This window comes from Puntigrus tetrazona, chromosome 15 (assembly GCF_018831695.1).
Source record: "Puntigrus tetrazona isolate hp1 chromosome 15, ASM1883169v1, whole genome shotgun sequence".
In the NCBI taxonomy this organism is placed as follows: Eukaryota; Metazoa; Chordata; class Actinopteri; order Cypriniformes; family Cyprinidae; genus Puntigrus; species Puntigrus tetrazona.
In genome coordinates this window covers 22,653,095-22,674,562 of record NC_056713.1, presented here as the reverse complement: position 1 = coordinate 22,674,562, position 21,468 = coordinate 22,653,095, and the positions used below count along the sequence as shown (strand labels likewise).

Sequence of the window (21,468 nt, the reverse complement as noted above, 5' to 3'; positions counted from 1 at the left end):
GTATATAGTATATTATATATATATATATATATATATATATATATATATATATATATATATATATATATTGCATTTATTTTATGATATTAAATAATAAAATAACATTTAATTCTATATTTTGAATGCAAATTATGTCTTAATTATTATTAATGTAAATATTATTATATTGTTTGTTTGTTTATTTATTTGCATTTTTATTAATTTAATTTGAATTAGTTTTGGATATTTTAAATAATATGTTTCTAAAACAATATTTTTTAAGTATTTGTAAATCATTGTTTTTATTGTTATTGGATTTTTTATTATTAATATTATTATACTGTTTATTTATTTATTTCAATTAGCTTTGGAGCTGTCGTAATGGCTAATATTTGTTTTAATGCCGTTTATCATTATATATTTTTTAAACGTGTTGCAATGCGTTCCGTGATTGGTTCCCGATTCTTTTCTCGGCAGTGACGGCTGGGCGGACCGCTACGACGTCACTGACGGGTACGTGCGCGAGGCCGCCGGCGGGATCACCATAAAGCTGCAGTCCGCAGACGTCAAGTGGTTTGACGATTATTACCTGAAACTGCGTCCCGAGAACAACCCAAGAAACCCCTGGTTCCCTGAGTTCTGGCAGCACCGCTTCCACTGCCGTCTGAAGGGACACCCGCAGGAGAACAACAAATACAACCGCACCTGCGGCAGTGAGTCTCCACAAACACTGTCCTCACGCGCTCCCGCGCTGACGTTTAGCGTCTGAGAAGAAAAGAAAAGCCAATCCCGTCTCTCGCAGACAGAAACACATGATTGCCTTCTTTCATCCAGACTTTCCCTTCAGATATCACACCTTCCATTAGTCTCGCTGTCTTTCATTGGCTCCATTTATCCGAGCTCCGCTTGAGTTCAAAGAAACTTTTTCAAACGTTCCCATTTCGAAAGGAAAAAAAAAAAAGAGAGGAGAGAACAACCAGTTTCCCTCTGAAACGGGAATCAGAGCTGTTTGCGTATAAACCGGAGCAACAGTTTGGGCAGAGATGCTGCTTTAATGGCAGCTCAAAAGCCAATTTTTTAATCGAAGCGAGCACTTCTAAATTAAATCAAATTCTCGGTGAAAATAAGACTTTCAAGCGCATTGAGGAAGAGCAGTTTTGGTCTTTGTCCGCTTTGAAGTTCCGAAATTATGAGCAATAAAATGTCACGGTTGCTCTTTTAATCATTTTCAGCTGCCGCTTTTATCAAAGACTTTCGAAAAAGTTGTGTCCTTGCGATGCATTTCTTTTATGAACGACAATTTCAGTCAGTTTCACAGGGGACTGCAATGTCTTAAACGATCATCTGAAGACTTGTGTTAGCTCTGGATTGGTTTTATTTCACGTTTGTTGGATGCGTCGTCTTCTTTAAGTGCTCCTTTATTTTGTGGGGTTCCTCAGGGTTTTATCTTGGGTCCCCTTTTGTTTACGATCTACATGTTACAGCATACTTACGACACTGCTTTCCACTTTTTTCGCAGACGATTTCTACGTCCCGATAAAACCCGGTATTATTTATATATCCCCGTGCTATGCCCTGCTTTATGGAGACCAAAAATTAGATCGCGTAAATCTTTATCTCCTCCACACTCGATTACTGTAACACACTTCATTCTGACGAAATCTCCAAAGATTGCGGCCGATTCAAAACGCTGCTGATTCTGCTGAAGAAGCACAGATACTTGCCACTCTTCACCGGTTGCCCGTGAGTAAGAGAATTGATTTTAAGATTTTGCTGCTCGTTTTTAGTGCCTTGAAGTCAAGCTCCTGCCTATAACTGTGATTTATTAACTCCTCGTGAGCCTGAACGCTGCACTGAAGTCTTTTAAATCTCTTATTAAGACTAGCTTCTTGATGGCGTTTTTGCATTTTACTGCTTCACCGTTATATCCTAGGATATGCGACTCAATATTAAGTCTTACTCACTTTAATCTATGTTAAGTCTGTCTGTTCCGGTACCAAATATTCTCACATGGAAAATGAGTGGTTTGAAACAAAAGGCGATCTCTTTTAAGTTGTGTGTCAGATCCAGACCTGGAAATAAAAGCTGGCGTGTAAATCTTGTTTGGTATTCATCTTTTGATGCCAGACCCAAATGTTTTCAGCAGTCCACAGCAAAAAGAAAGGAATTGGCCTCACTGTCCCATTAATATATCAATCAATCAATCAATCAATCAATCAATCATTTTTATTTATATAGCGCTTTTAACAACACAGGTTGCATCAAAGCACTGTACAGTATAATGTAGAAGAGTACAAGGGATGCATAATGACGAGAGTGACCAATTTCTTATTAAATGCAGAGACGGTCTATACCTCATAAATATACACAGCACATTTTATGTTGGATGTGATTGATCGTAGTAACCGTTTAAACAGTCCACCAGAGATGGAAATTCTCTGGAGCGCACAAAATCAGTTTCACGGAGCGCGAGCAAATTGGTTCACCGTTGGTTAATGAGTGACGTGTCTTTAACCCTGATCTCCCTCTTCTCTCTCAGAGCGGGACTCTCTACGGCAGCAGTACGCGCAGGACACCAAGATGGGCTTCGTGATCAACGCCATCTACAGCATGGCCTACGGCCTCCACAGCATGCAGAAGGTGCTGTGTCCCGGCATGGTGGGTCTGTGTGACGCCATGCGGCCCATCGATGGCTCCAAGCTCCTCGAGTTCCTCATGAAGACCAACTTCACTGGGGTGTCCGGGGAAAACATTTACTTTGACGAGAACGGCGACTCGCCCGGGAGGTACCAGACCAATCCAATCAATCGGTCGATCGGTCAAACAGTCACATAGTCAATGCGTCGGATCGATGCATCAGTCAGGCTTCATTTCCGTGCACCAAATCAATACTCCTAACTGTGTTCGCAGTTACGTCATCATGAACTTTAAGAAGATGGGCAAAGATTATTTCGACTACACGAACGTGGGCAGCTGGGACAACAGCGGACTGCAGATCGATGACGACGAGATCTGGGCCACCAAAGAAGAGATGATTAAATCTGTGTGCAGTGAACCCTGCGATAAAGGTCAAATCAAGGTCAGGAGACCACGAGCTGCTTGTTAAGTGCTTTAATAATGCTAAATAATTGTGGTTTTGTTGGCAAATGCATTGGAGCAACAACTAAAAACCAGCTGGATTCAACTGCTTTTGCTTCAAGACGCACATTTTACACTGAAAACCGAAATTTGTAACTTAGAAACGGTTTCTGGTCATCTCCGATAATTATGTGCTTTATTTAAAGTTTAACTTGTCCAATATGAGTTTAAATATTATATTAAGTGACCTCATAGCCAAAAGCAACAACAGTCAGTCGGATCTAAGTTAAAGCAAAAATGACCGTTACAACTGAGAACTAACAAACGAAACCAACACGTGTTTATTTAATCAGTCACTTTTATTCATATAGCGCTTTTAACAACACAGATTGTATCAAAGCACTATTCCATAACAGAGATGTTATCAGTTTAATGTTTATGAATTAGATTGTACACATATCCATTTTGTTGAGAGCAGTGCAGGGAGAGCCCGCCCATGTACACTTCTGATTGGCTGTGATATTTGATCGATTCTGTCATGCGTCGCTGGAATCTTCTCATGGACACGGTGTTCGTTTTATAAAATTTGCGGAATTATTAATTAGCCAAATTATTAATTTCATGCTTACTCAAAATAATTCTATCATTACCAATATTATTTACGTAAAAATTACGTTTAAAGTAAATAAACAATCTAAAAGTAAATATATTTACGTTTACTATAAAAATGTAAATATTTTTGGAAGTAAATAAACATTATAAAAGTAATTATATTTTGATTTGGTATTTAATATAATTCAATATTGACATATTTATTATAAAAATAATATTACAAGTATTATATTATAAATTATATATATTGTAAATATTATATACTATCATCTGGTGAATCAAAAAAGCTATTAAAGTAAATCTAATGTTTATATTTACTATATAAATGTTTATAAATGTTTATTTATTTTCTAAAATATTTTAATTAATATTACGCGCGTCATTTTACAAAACCTGTTTATCAAATAAACATATTATGAAAGTTTGTATTTCCTGAAATATATAATAAAATATTATAAATAATATATTTTTAAATTAAGCATTTTATACACAATTGATCTAGTTTTCGGTCCTGATGTGATTATGACTTTCCTCTCTCTCTCTCTCTCTCTCTCTCTCTCTCAGGTGATCCGTAAAGGAGAGGTCAGCTGCTGTTGGACATGCACTCCCTGTAAGGAGAACGAGTTTGTTTTTGACGAGTACACGTGTCGCGCGTGTGAGCTGGGATCCTGGCCCACCAACGACCTCACCGGTGAGTCCTCAAACACATCAGCCGATGACCCCGATTGTCCCGTGCCACACAGCGGCTTCGGTGGCACGCTTTATCCCTCTCTATGTTCACGTCCAGTCGAGGTAATCTCATTTTTGTGAAGTGCTGGAGCCGCGGCCACACTCGAACACAAACCTAACATTTCACGGAGCGTTGTTTGGGATCCCGAATCATGACCAAAATGACTTATTTGAAAAGCGCCTGATTGCATCGCTCTTACACGGCCAATAATAGAAAGAGAAAGAAAGAGAGGTATTTGTGCCGCAGAAAGCAAATGCGTTTCAATCATTTCAGAGAAAAGAGAATGCACGCACTCATTGAGCTGAAAGGTTAACAGAAACCAAACCGTCGTAGCTGAACTTATCAAATCTGTCTCCCTGTGATCGGCCCACACACTTTATTACCACCTATTTATACCATCAGAGAGAAAGAAAGCACCATGCATCCAATATTACCAAGTGCTCCACGTTATTACACGTTTTAAATTAATTTGTGTTGGCCGATACAATATCCGCCGCCGTGATATTAGGGCTTTGTGGGTGCTTGCATTGATGTATGGCTGCTTAGACGTAACATAATGCGATTATACTAATAAAAAGATAAATATTATTCTTGTAAATATAAACAATACTTTTATAGTACATGTTTGTAAGCTATAAAGCATTAAATATGTTTGTTTTCTATTATATGTAATCCACTAGAAAATGCTTTTTTTAAGCGCAGTCTCTATCAAATGATTACTTATGCAGCAATCAGGTACAGGTATTGTATTATAGAAATCAACTGATGAGATATTTTTGAAATTATATATATATATATATATATATATATATATATATATATATATATATATATAAATTTATAATATGTAAATATAAGTGCTTTTGTGATGTAAAAAGTAAAATAATTAAAAAGTAAAAATAGTTAATTCTCTATATTATACTGGACTATATAAAATCTTTTAACATACATTTATGTATTTAGAAAGTATTTGATTGAGTGATTGATTGATTGACTGAATGAGTGAATTAATGAGTGACTGAGTAAATGCTTAAGTGAATGAGAGAATATTTTAAATCGAAGTGATCATCCCTATCCCCTTGTTAATGTAGAGTTGAGTGAGCAGAGCACAAGCTTGTCATCGTTTAGTGGTTTAGAATGCACTTGTCAAAGGGAGTGATGTCATTTCCTTCATCCGGGATGAACGCAGCGCAGTGTACATCAGCAGATTTAATGTCATGAATGTCTCTTTATTGTTGTTAGCATAACTGTTGCAAATAAACATATATATATTTTTAGAAAAATGCTTTTTAAAATATGCTAATATATGTATAAAACTATGTGTGCATGCATATATATATATACATACATATAATTTTATGCAATGCATCCATCCATTACTGAATCTGCTAAAGCTAACGCTACTGCGCGTTCATTATCATGGGAACATACCAACTGAAGATAACGAGGATATTGCTCCCTTTGACAAGTGCATTCAACCAAATAATGACACACATGTGCTCATCCACTAACAAGGGGATGAGGATGATCACTTTTGAGATTTGGAAAATGAGCATGAATCGTACGGTGCACGATGCGCCTCAATGCACTCATTATCTTCATTTGTTTTAGGATGTGACCCCATCCCAGTGAAATATTTGAGATGGGGCGACCCTGAGCCCATCGCGGCCGTGGTCTTCGCCTGCTTGGGTCTGATGGCCACGTTCTTCGTCACCTCCATCTTCATCATCTACCGCGACACTCCAGTGGTGAAGTCGTCCAGTCGCGAGCTGTGCTACATCATTCTGGCGGGCATCTGTCTGGGCTACCTGTGCACCTTCTGTCTGATCGCCAAACCTCACGTTATCTACTGCTACCTGCAGCGGCTGGGCATCGGCTTGTCGCCCGCCATGAGCTACTCGGCCCTCGTCACCAAGACCAATCGCATCGCTCGGATCCTGGCCGGCAGCAAAAAGAAGATCTGCACCAAGAAGCCTCGTTTCATGAGCGCCTGCGCCCAGCTGGTGATCGCCTTCCTGCTCATCCTCCTGCAGCTAGGCATCATCGTGGCGCTCTTCGTGATGGAGCCTCCCGACGTCATCCACGACTATCCCTCCATCCGCGAGGTCAACCTCATCTGCAACACCACCAACTTGGGCGTGGTGGCGCCGCTGGGCTACAACGGCCTCCTCATCATGAGCTGCACCTTCTACGCCTTCAAGACTCGCAACGTTCCCGCTAACTTTAACGAGGCGAAGTACATCGCCTTCACCATGTACACCACCTGCATCATCTGGCTGGCCTTTGTGCCCATTTACTTCGGCTCCAACTACAAGACCATCACCATGTGCTTCTCCGTCAGCCTGAGCGCCACCGTGGCTCTGGGCTGCATGTTTGTGCCGAAGGTTTACATTATTTTGGCCAAACCGGAGAGAAACGTCCGCAGCGCGTTCACTACATCAACGGTGGTGCGCATGCACGTGGGAGACGGAAAGTCTTCATCCGCGGCCAGCCGGTCGAGCAGCCTCGTCAATCTGTGGAAGAGACGGGGATCGTCGGGAGAGACGCTCAGGTGTGTGTTGAGTTGTGCTGTGAAAACGTTCGTAAGGTACCATTTAGGTACCGATATGTTTATTTAAAGGCATAGCTTACCTCAAAATTTCAATTCTGTCCAAAGATAGCAATGCAACTGATATGTTCAAGGCCCAGAAAGGTAGTAAGGACAAGTAGTAAGTTCTATGTGACATCAGTTGTTTAACTAGGTATGGTATACTGGTAAACACGATTAACCAGTAGAAATTTGTTAACTGGTTAACTGAAAATTGAATGCAGCGTATTTAACCGCAGTTTCAGTTTTTCCGGATTGACACACATAAGACTAAAATTAATTGAATCTAGAAATCTAGGAATCTATAGTCTATAGACAAGAGAACTATAACTATATAAAGCGTCTACTTGTAGATGAACGAATTCAAAGTGAAAACAAATATTATCAAATTATGTAATCAGCGAGGTACAGTTTGTTTTTTACAATCCGAAAGCTTAGTGTCTAGCCTACTTTTAAATCTAGCATAGCATTAGTTCTGGCAGCTGACCCCCATCTACATAACATCTATCTAAGCATCCGCTTTTGTGCCCTTTTTCTGAGTCTAGATTTGCATTTCCTAATGAAAACAGATGCATTCGTAGAAGGCAAAGAATGGTGTTAACATTTTGGTAAATTCAGGATTTATGCCTGGTTTTGTGAAAACGAGAGTCGCTCTGCTGTTGTCATGACACTGAGAGCACGTCTTGTTTGTGTGGTAATGACGGGGCTGTTAAGTTATTGACATCCATAAAAAGAGAGTGTTTACCTTAGATGACCTGTGATTATAGGAATGAATGTATTTAGCGTGTCTGCTCACACTGCCTGTTTACCGTATAATATCTATGTTCACATAAGCTACATAATGCACAGAGAGACAGAGATACATAGAGACACAGAACCGAAAACTTTTAAAATACAAATGTTATGATGTAAAATCGAGCTAGATAGACAGACAGATAGATAATACTTTTATTTATTTATTTTTATTTCATTGCATAATTGCAATCATAATTTTTCTCTCCAAATTGCCTATCCCTTATACATAGATAGATAGATAGATAGATAGATAGATAGATAGATAGATAGATGAATCACTGATAGATAGATAGATAGATAGATAGATAGATAGATGAATCACTGATAGATAGATAGATAGATAGATAGATAGATAGATGAATCACAGATAGATAGATAGATAGATAGATAGATAGATAGATAGATAGATAGATAGATAGATAGATAGATAGACAAATGTTGTTGGCACTGCAACCACTGTTACTGTAAATATTATTTAATATTTGTTGCAGCTCTAATGGGAAGTCGGTGACGTGGGCCCAGAATGAATGCAGTTCCAAAGGTGGCCACCTGTGGCAGCGTCTCTCCTTCCACATTAAGAAGCGCGAAAGCAACCAGACGGCTGTGATCAAACCTTTCTCCAAAACGTCTGAGGGGCGCTATTGCGGAGGCAGCGACATCAACACAGACAACAGCAATAACAAGATGCTGTACGAGGTCACCGGAGCGGAGGAGCGCTACCCCATCACCTACAGGCCCCAAACACCCTCACCGATCAGCACCGTGACCCAGAGAGCGAGCATCGCATTATCGCAGAGCGCCGGAGCCGCCGACTCCCAGGTCATGAGCGTCTCCACGTACATGTGCCAGCCTCCGCACCGCGGTAACGGCGGTGGAAGTGCGTCGCAGGGCTCTCTGATGGAGCAGATTAGCTGCGTGGTGAACCGCTTCACCGCTAACATCAGCGAGCTCAACAGCATGATGCTCTCCAGTTCTCCTCCAGGGGGCGCCGTGGGTTTGTCCAGCAGCGCATCTGCGCACGCTCACGCCGTGGAGCCCTGCTGTCCCCCGGCCTACCGCCTGTCCCGGGAAATCTCCATGCCGACTACTATGACCACCTATGCCGAAATCCAGCCCCTCCCACCGGTGGAGTCTAACGTGGGACGCCCCGCCCCTCCCTGCCCACTTTCCAGTTCGTCGCGACTCAAAACTTCACCCACGACCAGTGGGAAGGAGCTAAAGGGGGGCGTGTCCTCGGCTCTTGAGTCGCGGCCAATCAGCAGGAGCTTGAGGAACTGCTGGCGCTGACTCCGCCCTCCCCGTTCAGGGACTCCGTCGGGTCGGGCAGCGGCTCGCCAAGCTCTCCCGCATCGGATACCGAAACGTCCGCTCTTCCGCCCATCCCAAAATACGAGTGCCTGGTGCTCCGACACTACAGCCAGAGCTCGTCTTCGTTATGAGGACAACAGACGGAAGGATGGAGCGCCGAACGGCGTAATTCACACAGGCGGAGACGGACACTGCTTGAGTGTGTGTGTTTACATGTTCTCACCTTCGGACCAATGCAAAACAGGGCGTTGCGGTCCCTACGGAGGAATATTTCCAACATCAGACCTGCAGTAGAATCACAACGGTGTCTAATCGTTCGTCTAGTTGGCGCTCCGTTGGTCTATTTTGGTAGTGGCCTTAAACAAACATGGCTTTCATCTAATTAGTGCTGTTTCTATGAGGACTACAATATGTTGTTGTGCCCCCAGCAGGACGGGGGTGGACGAACGCCCAACCTGGGGATGTTCCCACACAAAGGACATTACGAGCCTTTTTTTGCTACGTTCATCGTCAAACAATGAGATTATTAAGGGCTGGAAAAAGGCACGACAGCGAAGGGAAAAGCCTGTATAATTACATGTTGCGTAATCGTTAGCTCGCACGCTCGTACGCGACTGCTGGTGCGCTGTAATAACTGAAGAGAGCGAGGTGATGTCCCCGATGCTTTCTGAGATTCAAACGCAATCTTTGAACAAAGTGCTTTGTTTGATGTACCACAGGACAGCGTGAGAGAGCAAACAGACCGATACTTAGACACCCGTCATTGTCCATTATATTCCCTTCTCCTTTTCCTTTCTCTTTTCCCGTGTTTCTCCTGCCCTTTTCAGGAACAGAATATATGGATGAATCTCATGAAACCTCTTAAGATTCTATTTCAAGCAGTCCATTCATCCACTGATGCATTCATTCATTCTATAACAAATAGATTGCATATAGAAAACTACATACATTTTTTAATTTATTTTTGTTTTTTTCCCAAAAAATTCATCATTTATTATTTTCGAAATACATGAAAACGACTGCAAGGATCTTAAAATACACGTAACATCCTGTAAGTAAAATATTTATTTAAAATGTATTTATTTATTTGCAAGAATTTGAATTTGAAAAATAATTAAATATTGCGGTAAATATTATTTAAAGTGGTTAACAAACAGATTTCATTATTATTATTATTAATAAATGGACACATTCATTCAGTCATTTCTATTTATTATTATTATTAATATTGCTTTATTTGCTTTTTTTGGGGGTGGGGAGTGGCTTGGGGTTTGGGATAATATGAACATATCTTCATGAGATTCATCTGTATTATTGTTATTGTATTTATTTTGGTCGGACCAAATTTATTGCCAAATTATTGCGGTACCATGATACAGTGGTAATATCAGACGGTACTTAGTACTTACTTACACATATCACCCCTAATAAACCCCAGTGGTTCTTTAGTGAGCTGAATCAATTCACAGCACTCTGCGAACCCCATTTTGGTCCGGTCCTAAAGTCAACATGAAAAAAAAAAAAAAAAAGCGCCATGCTTACTTCATTCATAAACGTTCCTGGTGTTATTTCAAAACAATCCGTGCACATTATTCCAAAGAAAAATTTGTTTTAACTCTGAAATTATGTGCAAGTTGTCACATTACAGAAGTATAATGGGCTGCAAACAGCGTTTCATGTTGACTTTAAATGCTACTTTTCTCTAGAAGAAGGGCTTTTTATGTCATCTCAAAGATGTATCGTTTCTCTATCTATCCTATCATTCTATCTATTAGGTTTTGAATCATTAAGAATGAGTTACGAGTTCACCGTGAAGCCATTCTAATCACTTCGATTGATCGCTCCTATCGATTGTGTAAATATCAAGGGCATGCGCACAGCAACAAGTCTAGTAAAGTTTTAATAGCGACTTATTGTCGAACCTGAACAATAGCGGTCATTTTACACGGATTACACGAGGACGGAATAACAGGAGATTTTACGAGTCTAAAGATGTCTTTTCTTACCATTCCCTTGTGTACAGAATGTGCTTAGATGAATGTGAGGCTACTCAAGTGTCTAGCAATTATATGGAAAACAAAAAAGAGAAATCTACAAGTAATATTTATCTTAATAGAGCTTTTAGTGCCAAAGGGGAGGGAGGAGGAGGAGGATGGGCCAAAATGTGTGTTTTTTCGTAACATAATGATATGAATCGTTTTTATGGTGATGAGTATTCTTTTTATATATATATATATATATTATAAATATTCCAGACTTTGGGACTCGAAGCAATACAAGTCATACGCATATACAAAGCACATCAGCTTTAGACAATATTTGTGCTACGTCGAGTTTTTTAATCAACTTCTTTCTGTGAATGAGAACTCTTCCTCCGTCTCTGACGTCAAATTCGGGGGATTCAGGCCGTATCTACGTCAGATACGCTTCGAAAACTAGATCGCTCGCATTAAAATCAATGCTTCTGCCTACACTGAACTCTGCACATCTCCTTCAGACGCTTTATAATCCCCTGAAATACAATTTTATTTCAAAATATCGTGCTTTTGAATTAACGCTATTTTATACATTTTATTTGTAATGTGTTTAGATACGCACTGACAGTTACACGAACGCCAGATAACTACATGTTGTAGCAATACTAACATTAAAACGATGTGTATGATGATAAATCATGATTTGTACTACTAACAAACAAAGTCTGAATTTCAACATTTAAACTCATAAAAAGTCTAAAATTGAGTCGTGAACTCCATCATAAAAAGTCGGAATTGCAAAATGTAAATTCAGCATTTTAAAAAATTCAGTTGCGAGATTTAAACGCAATAAAAATTTTATAAATTTTATAAAAATGAAATAACTTAGAATTCTAAGGTAAAAAAGTATTGCGAGATGTGGACTTGGAATTCCAATAAAAATTAATTCTGGGATGTAAACTCAGAATTCCAAAAAAATAAAAATGATTGCGAATTGTAAATTCAGCATTACAAAAAATTTAATTGTGAGATGTAGTTTAAAAATTCTGTCAGGGAAAATTTTTATTTTTTTTTTAAATGTAAACTTTAAATTCCAAGAATTCTAAGATCAAAGTGGACTTGCGAGAGGCAGACTTCTAGAATCCCGATAGAAAACAGTCACGTTTGCAAGATTTAAACTCAGAATTCCAACAAAAATGGGGATTGTAAGTTCAGCATTCAAAAAAAGTCAATAGCGAGATGTTGTAGATTCTTGGATGTAGACTTTAAAAACGGTCAGAATCGCAAGATTTAAACTCAGAAAATGGCAATACCTTTTTTATTTTTATAGAGGGCTAAGTCTGACTTTCTATTTCTGCTTTATTGCGACATCTCCAAAAATTCTCCAACGCGTATCTGCATCGCTAAACACCTTCAGCGATTGGAAACTCGCGGCGTTGTGCCTGGTTACGACACGGTTAGCTGAACGGACCGCTAAAGTAACATTACAGAGAAAGTGCAATGGTTTTTACTACATTCTGCACATCCAGAAACTCAAAATGTTTAAATCTCGCCGCACCGCCATCTTACTAAATGACTACTTCCTCCGAGAAAATACTGTGGTCATCCTTTCTCTTTGTTTACTCTTGGAGCGTACACCGGGGTGGCACATCGAATCATAAATCTGTGTAATATTCCAGATGATCTATACCGTGGGTGTCATTTGGTAATAGGCTTTGGTGGGTTTTTTTTGCTACAGGTACACAGGAACAGCCGGAGAGATTATACAGATTTATTGCGGCACGTTTGGAAGCAGCTGCGGGTTTGTCGGGAACGGCTTAAATTTGATTCGGCGAGATCAAAAACACGATGCTTGAAAGACCCCGTGAAATATTAATAAATCAGCCCCCGGAAGGCGATCTCTCCTTTTCCCTCCGTTTCTGTTTGCGAGTTTCTCTTCGTTAAGTGGGTTTCTGAACATGACAGATACATTCGGTGCATTTGTAGGAGCTCTGGGTTGAATGTCAATGTTGCTGCCTATAGTAGACTCACATTGATGTTTACATTATCATGCTTGCTGGAGCACACGGGATCTTTTATCAGCGGCGAGACGCGGCCGTTTAGCGTCCGGGCTCTGAATGTGTCGCACAGGTTCGCGAACGAAGGACGAAACCGACCCCGTGACTCCATCTCAAGTGCTAACATCTTTTTTTTTTTTTGCGTGCGATTCTTTACTCTCAAGTGATCGGTTCTATTTTCGTTATATCTATATCTATATCTATATATTGGGACCTGTGTTTGCTGATTCTCTGACGTAGAGATTCTGTAGGATGTTGATCATCATTGACGTGGTACTGCAGATGACTTTCGTTGACATTTGTTGATATTCCAGTTTCTTGCAGCTTTGTGGGGAAAAATAAAAATGTGAGAAAACGCTTACGGCTGTATAAAAACATTTTCCCTTTTTCTTGACATGGAAACCGTTGTGGTGTGGTATGAAATCTTTCCAATCATTATTAAAAACATAAAATTAATCCACCCGTCTCTGAGAATTAATGACTATTCCTTTTTTAATTTTGTGCAACTTGTGTGGAAATCTGATTGGGGGAGTGATATTTTAGTATCATTAATAGCTATTACAGTTTTCGGTTTATTTGTGTGTGTGTGTGTGTGTGTGTGTGTGTGTGTGTGTGTGTGTGTGTGTGTGTGTGTGTGTGTGTGTGTGTGTGTGTGTGTGTGTGTGTGTGTGTGTGTGTGTGTGTGTTTTAGTGCTGTCAATCAATTAATAATAATTAATGGCTTCCAAAATAGAAGTTTAAAAATAATAAATAATTAAAGACACACACATACAGCCAATATATTGAATATATTTACATGTATAATGCGTATATATTAATATTCGTACAAATGATATTATATAGAAATATGTTTAATACATAAACGTGACATTTCTCTTAAACATTTACATGCATGTGTGCGTTTTTATATATACATAATAAAGATACACAGCACACATTCATATATCACGTAAACAAAAACATTTATTTAACGAGTTCAGTTAAACGAGTACACTAAAATGTTTTTGTTTAAATTTGATACTTCTTTTAACAGTAAATCTTCCTTCCAATAATATCAGTTGTAATGAATAAAATAAGTTTACTTTTAATTTAGGTTTATTTCGAATATATTTTTTTTGGCAGATGCTTTTATCCAAAATGGCTTACAGTGTATTCAAGACACACACACACACACACACACACACATATATATATATATATATATATATATATATATATATATATATATATATATATATATATATATATATATATATATATATATATTTATTTATTTTTTTTTTTAATTCCACTATCCATTCTGATGGCATTCAAGCCCTTGACCCTGACTGTACTGTTTAAGCTACTGCTGGCTAATATCAACCAAATAAACATCAATAAGTTAAAGTGTATAAGTATAAAGTATAAAGTAACAAGTATAAAGTAATAAGTATTAAATGATAATCAAAGAATGTGTCAAACAATCACCTCGTATACAGGAAACGTGCATCGGAGTTTTGTTTATGTACACGTCATCTTCCGTCACATCAAAGACTTATTCCACTTCGTATGGATCAGAATAAGTTGCCAAATGTGCATCTGCTGCAATTTCATCCGTTATTATCGGCTGACTTATTGCTGTGCTGTTGAATAACGCCTGTTATTGTATTTCGTTTCAGAGCTCATAGCCACCAGCCTCCACGACGAGCCTCATTCATCACACACGAGCGGGACGAATCTGTGCGCCAATTGTTTATGCAACCATTCTTACGTAAATTGTTGCATTGAATTGCCTTCGACAATTTGCGTGAGAATAGTTTCAATTCTGCAGCTAAATACTCAAACGCTGAAGCGACGGCAGACTGATGAACATATGAATGAAAGCGTGTCAGTATTATTTTCCATCACTCAAACAAATGTCTCGCTCTCACTCCCCCCCCCAACACACACACACACACACACACACGGCGGTTCGGCGGTTTCCATTATCCAGTTTTCATTCTCTATTAAAGACCCGTTGCATCGAACGCGCTTGGCATCTTAAAAAAAAAAACCTTGGCTTCTCTTTGCTAGCCTACCGCCATTTTTTCCACTCAGAATTTACAAATCTGAAGCATTCATGAAAAACATAAATAAAAGAAAATGCGGAGAGAAAGCGGTTAAATAATCTCCCTCTGTGGAGAAGGACTGACGTTGACGTGAAGGCCTTTCAAAAAGATTCAACACCGTCAATGGATTTCAGCTTTATAAACAGATATTATTCACATATGTTGCTGCCCATATACATTTAGATGGGAGACTTAATCGGCCTGGCTTTGTATTGAAAATACAAATGGAAAGCAAGCTACGATAAGCTACGTTTCCATCCAAAGTTGCGAATTTAACTTGGAACGTCGCTCGAAACGTATGCAAATAAAACACTGGCGCGTACTCCTGATGAACCAGGGGATAATATCATTAAGAAAAAAGTCATTTGCTCCAGTGCCGATAGCTTGTGGGCGTCGACATGCGTTGTTAAAAGCAAAGTTAAAAGCAAAAATAAATCTTACGGTAATTTGCCGTTAAAAAAAGTCACACAACTTTTTTTTGTTGTTCATCACAGAAATGTGTTTCCATCATTGTGCACTGTATGTGCGCGTTTTCTTATTTTAGCAAAAATTTGATACGTGTCGCCAGACGCGGAGATCGGCAGAATAGACTGCAAAACGGTAAGAGAATGAGCCTTTTTCCAAAAAAAGTTGAGATTGCAGATTTTTAGAACTGGTGTGCATCTCTGTATACATTTAGAGCTTTTTTTATGAGATATCCCAAAGAGCTCAAACAGATGGATCGAAATATAGATACAGTAAGAAAAAAGACTACTGGATTTCATTTTACAAGAAAATAGTCTTTCTAAATGTCACATATAATTGCATGTTACTTGCCGGTTTGTAACGACTTTGTAATTTTTGTGTGAAATTTGTTTCTATGGCAGTGCAGTCGTAATGAATTTTATTTTCCGCTAACGTCACCCAATGGAATTGCAATTTTGTTTGGCTTTGGTCGCATTGGTCTCATTTATAAAGCATGCGTGCGCGCAGATTTGATCGTAGAGTGTTCTTACGTTTAAATCCACGTCAGCGCTCATATTTATAAAAACGGTCTTTGACATGGAAAAAAGTGCTTAGCGTGACGACCCTGAGCAGATGTACGCACTTTTTGTTGTCGATGGATTGCAGGTTTTTGAAATGTGAGCTGTTCTTGCAGCTAGCCATCTTTAAAAAGACAGGACATGCTGGTTAAGTTTGTTTCGAAGCTGGGATGCTTGGTTTAAGCTAACCCTAACCAGCTAAGGACCGACTTAAACCAGCTCAAAGCAGCATCCCAGCTTCAAAACATACCTAACCAGCATATTTGCTTTTCTCAACAGGGCACTGATTATGACGACCGGCGATATTTTATACATTAACGACATTATTTAGCAGTCGTTTATTATTTAGAGAGCGAAAACTATTCAATCATTTGTAATTCATAGATTTCACATCTAAACATTTTCTGTTCGATGATCTTAAGATCAAATTCAGGATGGTTTCTGTGCAACATTTTGTAAATGAGGCCCCAGGTGTTGCGCACGATACATTTTTAGCTCCTAATTTATTTGTTATTTTGAAGAATTGTCATGCAGCAGAGGTCTTTTCCTCAAAAGCGCTGTGCTGCAAACCTGCTGCATGAACACTTTCCCCCAGAGCTTTAGTTTCTCACTCTGGGATAGGATGGAGATCGTATCTCAGCAACTCTAGTTCAGAGTCTCGCCCCGCATGAGACCTTTATTACACCAGCCCAGATCATTAAGTAGCAGACCAGCACTGTGCTCCATCATTTCAGCCGTGTGTTTCACTTCCAAGCTCGTTTATCAGCGCACACACACACACACACACACAGAGCAAAGTCATGTGAGCGAGCATGTGACTGAACATGCAAAGCGAGAATCGCAACAGTATGTTCGAAATATAGTATCGCGCAGAGCATACCGTATATGCCATTTGTAAAAATAGAGGTCACATGACCTCATTATATTGATTCAGCAAGTGACAGTTCTTGTATTAGCTTTTGGCATAAAAAAGTCTACACATCATTGCTAAAAATGCTAGAAATACACAGCAAAAAATGATTTTTCAAAGTTGCAAAGTACATTTTGGGAGCATTTTGGAAAATATACTTAAAAATGTCACTTTTAATTCAATGTGTTCCTTTGTAAAGTCTCTGTGGAAGTAAATAAGGTAATTTTTTTATCTCACAATTGACTGTTCGCAAAGACCCGCCCTCCTTAGTTACTGTTGCCATGACTGACAAACAATGCGGCTCTCACATTACACACAGTGAAAAATGCATCGCAGAACAAAGAGAAAACTGAGAAGACAATTTAACAACGCCGTTCTAAAACAGATCATCCTTTCTCGCATTTCCATGCTCACGTCTTGAAATTCTGAGTTTACGTTTTGCAAAATGTCTTTTTTAATTAGTACTCTGCATGCACATTTCTGCACGCTGTGCAATGAAAAGGTAAATGTGATTTTTACAGCTACAGTATTCCCAGTTTTCTTCTCAGAACTGCGAGTTTACGCATTCATTTTGGGCTTACGTGCCACGACTTTATGTCTCGCAATTCTGAGATATGAAGTCAGAATTGTCCGAATTCAATTTGAACTCAAATTTGCAATTGTGACAAAAAAAAAGTTGCAAGAAGTCAACTTTTTTTTATAATTACTGAGCGACGAGAACTTCCACGAGTCTCTGCTACTGGTTGTTCAGGGCACATATTGACGAACGCATACAGAATGCTAATTATATACAAATGCATACTGCATGCTATAGAAATCTTACGAGTCGGGGTGAGATGCGTGTGTGTTTTAACACTGTACTGGAGTGACAGCAGATGGTGAGCTTATGTAATTACGTGTGGGCGAGAGCAACCAACAGCAACGCGTCTGAATTCAAGACCCCCAGATCACGTCATTCAAACACACACACACACACACTAATGTGTGGTGATTATACTAATCACATGTGAGACCACTTTAGAAGCACACACACACTCACAGCTGTCAATCTGAAGAGCCTCACACTCTCCTCCACATGAGCATATCATGCAGTGCTGTTGCATTTGTCTCACGGGCTGCTTCCTGTTTCATTTGTGCAATTTTACTTGTACTCATCTATAACATCACCGACCGATAATAATCTATTTAATGAGTTAATGGTAGCTTACTACATTAGTTAACATGAACTAAGTTTCAACAACATTTCTCAACATGTCAATTTCAGCATTCACTGATGCATTATTAAAATCACAAGTTGCGTTTGTTAACATTAGTTAATGCACTGTGAACTAACAATAAATGACTGTATTTTTATTAACATTGACAAAGATGACTATATACTCATCATTGTTTGTTAACTGATGTTCACATCACATCTTATTGTAAAGTGCAATGTTAAACTTATAATATGTACTGTTACAGTACTACTATGATTCTTTGGCAAACCTTACTTGAAGACTTTAGATATAATGCATTATAAAACAATTTGTGGCGCATTAATTATGCCTTGTAATGCACATTGTACGATCTCATTTATAACTCTGGCCACACTTAGTTTATATTGATTCGTTATAACACCACTGGGGGTATAATCCATTAAAACACATGACATGAGAATCTAACACATTTCAACTTCGGTTACAGTAAATTACGAAAATAGACAATGTACAGTATGAATACCTAAATAATGCATCATTCATAAATGCTGTTTTTGTAAATTTGAGGCACAAATACGTCCATTTTAACCCTATGTTTTAACCCTAAATGCAGAAACAAGCTTTGCGTCTGCCAAAGGCATGAATGTAAAAAAACTAGATTTACCAAAAGTGTAGAATCAATTCAATTATTGAATCAGATCTCTGTTTCCAACTTTGGCGGTCTTAAAATGCTAAATAACCTAAATGGCTAAGATAATGTCATCCGGCAACAATGTCGCATTACACTCCTGAAAATAAAGGTTTTTATTGGCATCGATGGGGAAAAGACTATGGTTCTTTCTAACAGAAATAAAAGTTATTTAGATTGAGAAAACGGTTCTTTGAACAACTGCTAACCGAAAGGTCCTCTGGGGAAACAGAAAACGTCTCTTTTATGGCATCACTGCGAGCGCTCTGTTATTTCAGTGCAACTGTGCTAGTGCTCTGCAATCTCTCCTTTTCATTTCCCACTTCACGAGCGTAACAGCGACAGGAAACTGCCCTGAAATCATCTTCTCGTTAGTGTCAGCGATACGGCAATGATTGAAAACAATTCTGGCAGACGAAAACCCTGGTGCCGCACCAGGACTCCAAATAAAACAGCTGTTTTAAAGTGGACGCTCTCAGACTCTCACTTCCTTCTGTTTCTCGCCGTCTTCCTAACACACACACACACACACACACACACACTGGCAGTGCTGTACATCTAAATAGCCCGAGTGACTAATTCCTGTGCATTTCAGTGTTCAGTGCTGTCTATTCTGGGCTGTTAGGATGGAGTGTGTGAATCATAGTCGTTGTGGTAATTGCTCCTCTTTGTCTTCCCCCACCCCGCTCCGTTCTGATTGGTTAATGAGGCTCGTTAAATGCACCAGCTTGTTCGTTCAGTAGAAAAGACAGCTGAGCTCAGAGGGGGACGTCAGATGGCCTTTTCTGTCTTAAACAGCTCTAAATTTAATCAGCCAATAGCATTTAGGGAAAAAAAATAACGCAGGCAGTGTTTGTTGGCTTCATACGTTTAGTTGCTTACTGCATCATTAGGTGTTTAAACCATTAATGGGGCGAGGAAGTTTTTCGTTCATTCGGCAGTGTGGCATATTACTATTCCAAAAGGTCAAAATGTGTGCTATGCTGCTTAAAGTCTTAATGATTTAGTGTGTGTGTGTGTGTGTGTGTGTGTGTGTGTGTGTGTGTGTGTGTTTGCAGAAGCTACATTCTGCAGCCTGGCAATTATATGATCTTTTTTTATCATACTGAAAATCTATTGGGTTTTTCCACACCGTTTTTTAACCATCAGGTGCTGAAACTCAAAGCACTTGAATGTTTAATAAGGCAAGCATTGACAAGTTTTTGATTTGTTGTCACTGGCTAGAAACCGCAGCATTAATAAGTTTAAATCGAATTGTGCGAATGAGTCTGAACCTTACAGATGAATCTTTACCGAGCCTCAGTCCATCCTAAATGTAGATGAGTTTATCAGATTTGGAAAAAGGTCGGATTTGATCAGCGTCTCAGCAACGGATGCTCTGCAGTGAATGGGTGCCGTCAGAATGAGAGTCCAAACAGCTGATTAAAACATCACAATAATCCACAGCGCTCCGGTCCACCAGTTAACGTCTTGAGAAAACAAATAACTGCATGTTTTTAAGAAACAAATCCATCATTGTGGCATTTTTTGTTTTACATTTCATCTTCATCAGGAGCGAAATATGCACAGATCAAACACCATTTACAAACCAAAACAGCAAGGGGATGGACTTTGGGAGAAGCATTTTAATGGATTATGGAAGTAATGGTTTCTTAATGATTTATTTTTTCCCCCAGCAATTTTTCACTCTTAAGATGTTAACTGATGGGCTCTTTAACTGGATGTTCGGACTCACATTCTGACGGCACCCATTCACCGCAGAGCATCCATTGATGAGTGACGTAATATCGCATCTCTACTACTCTGCTCTATTGAAGAAATAAATCTACATCTTGAATGGCGTGAGGGCGAGTTAAAATTCAGTTTTCATGTTTGGGTGAACCTTTCGTAAATTGTAGCGTGAAATTATATTATATCGTCAACGTATTGCTCTAACACAATGTTGCGGGTAAAATGGTAACAGCAAACGAAAAGAGCCAGATGTTTAATCATTTCCATCATTAATCATTTCCTCAAAACAGTTTCTGTGGTTCTGCTGATAAAGCGGTTCTAAAAACCCCACAGAAGTGCGTGACTCGGGTCATGAATTTTCACTTCACTAAAGATCCTTCTCCAAGGGATCGCATGGTTCTAATGCAGCATTTGTTGAAAACCCAACATAACACAGCATTTGCAATGGCTTAAGCTCTCTAAAGTGTTTCTGATTAAACCAGGCTTGTTGTTACCGCATGCACATTGTTTTGATTGTGTCACTGTAAACAGTGTTTGCCTGTTCGCCTGATGAATGGGTTCGTGATCAATGCGTGCACTTATGTGATTGAGTTAATACGTGTTTGTCATAAGAGTTAATCATTGTGTGATGCCCCTGTTTACGCGATGCGTGTTTTCGTCGGTGCGCGATAGTGTTACTCCTGCGCTCGCGCACACGCCGGGAAGTCACGTG

At 39.2% G+C, this 21,468-nt stretch overlaps 1 protein-coding gene across 1 annotated transcript in view; it reads left to right on the top strand.

The window, feature by feature from the left end:
* Positions 1-13,578, top strand: part of grm5b (glutamate receptor, metabotropic 5b) — a 50,644-nt gene extending 37,066 nt beyond the window's left edge. Inside the window, 7 exon segments of the mRNA XM_043258693.1 lie at positions 457-692; positions 2,519-2,765; positions 2,890-3,058; positions 4,234-4,360; positions 6,011-6,950; positions 8,273-9,024; positions 9,027-13,578. Coding sequence (XP_043114628.1) covers positions 457-692; positions 2,519-2,765; positions 2,890-3,058; positions 4,234-4,360; positions 6,011-6,950; positions 8,273-9,024; positions 9,027-9,220 — 2,665 coding nt within the window. The 3' untranslated portion in view covers positions 9,221-13,578.
* Positions 13,579-21,468: the final 7,890 nt, after the last annotated feature.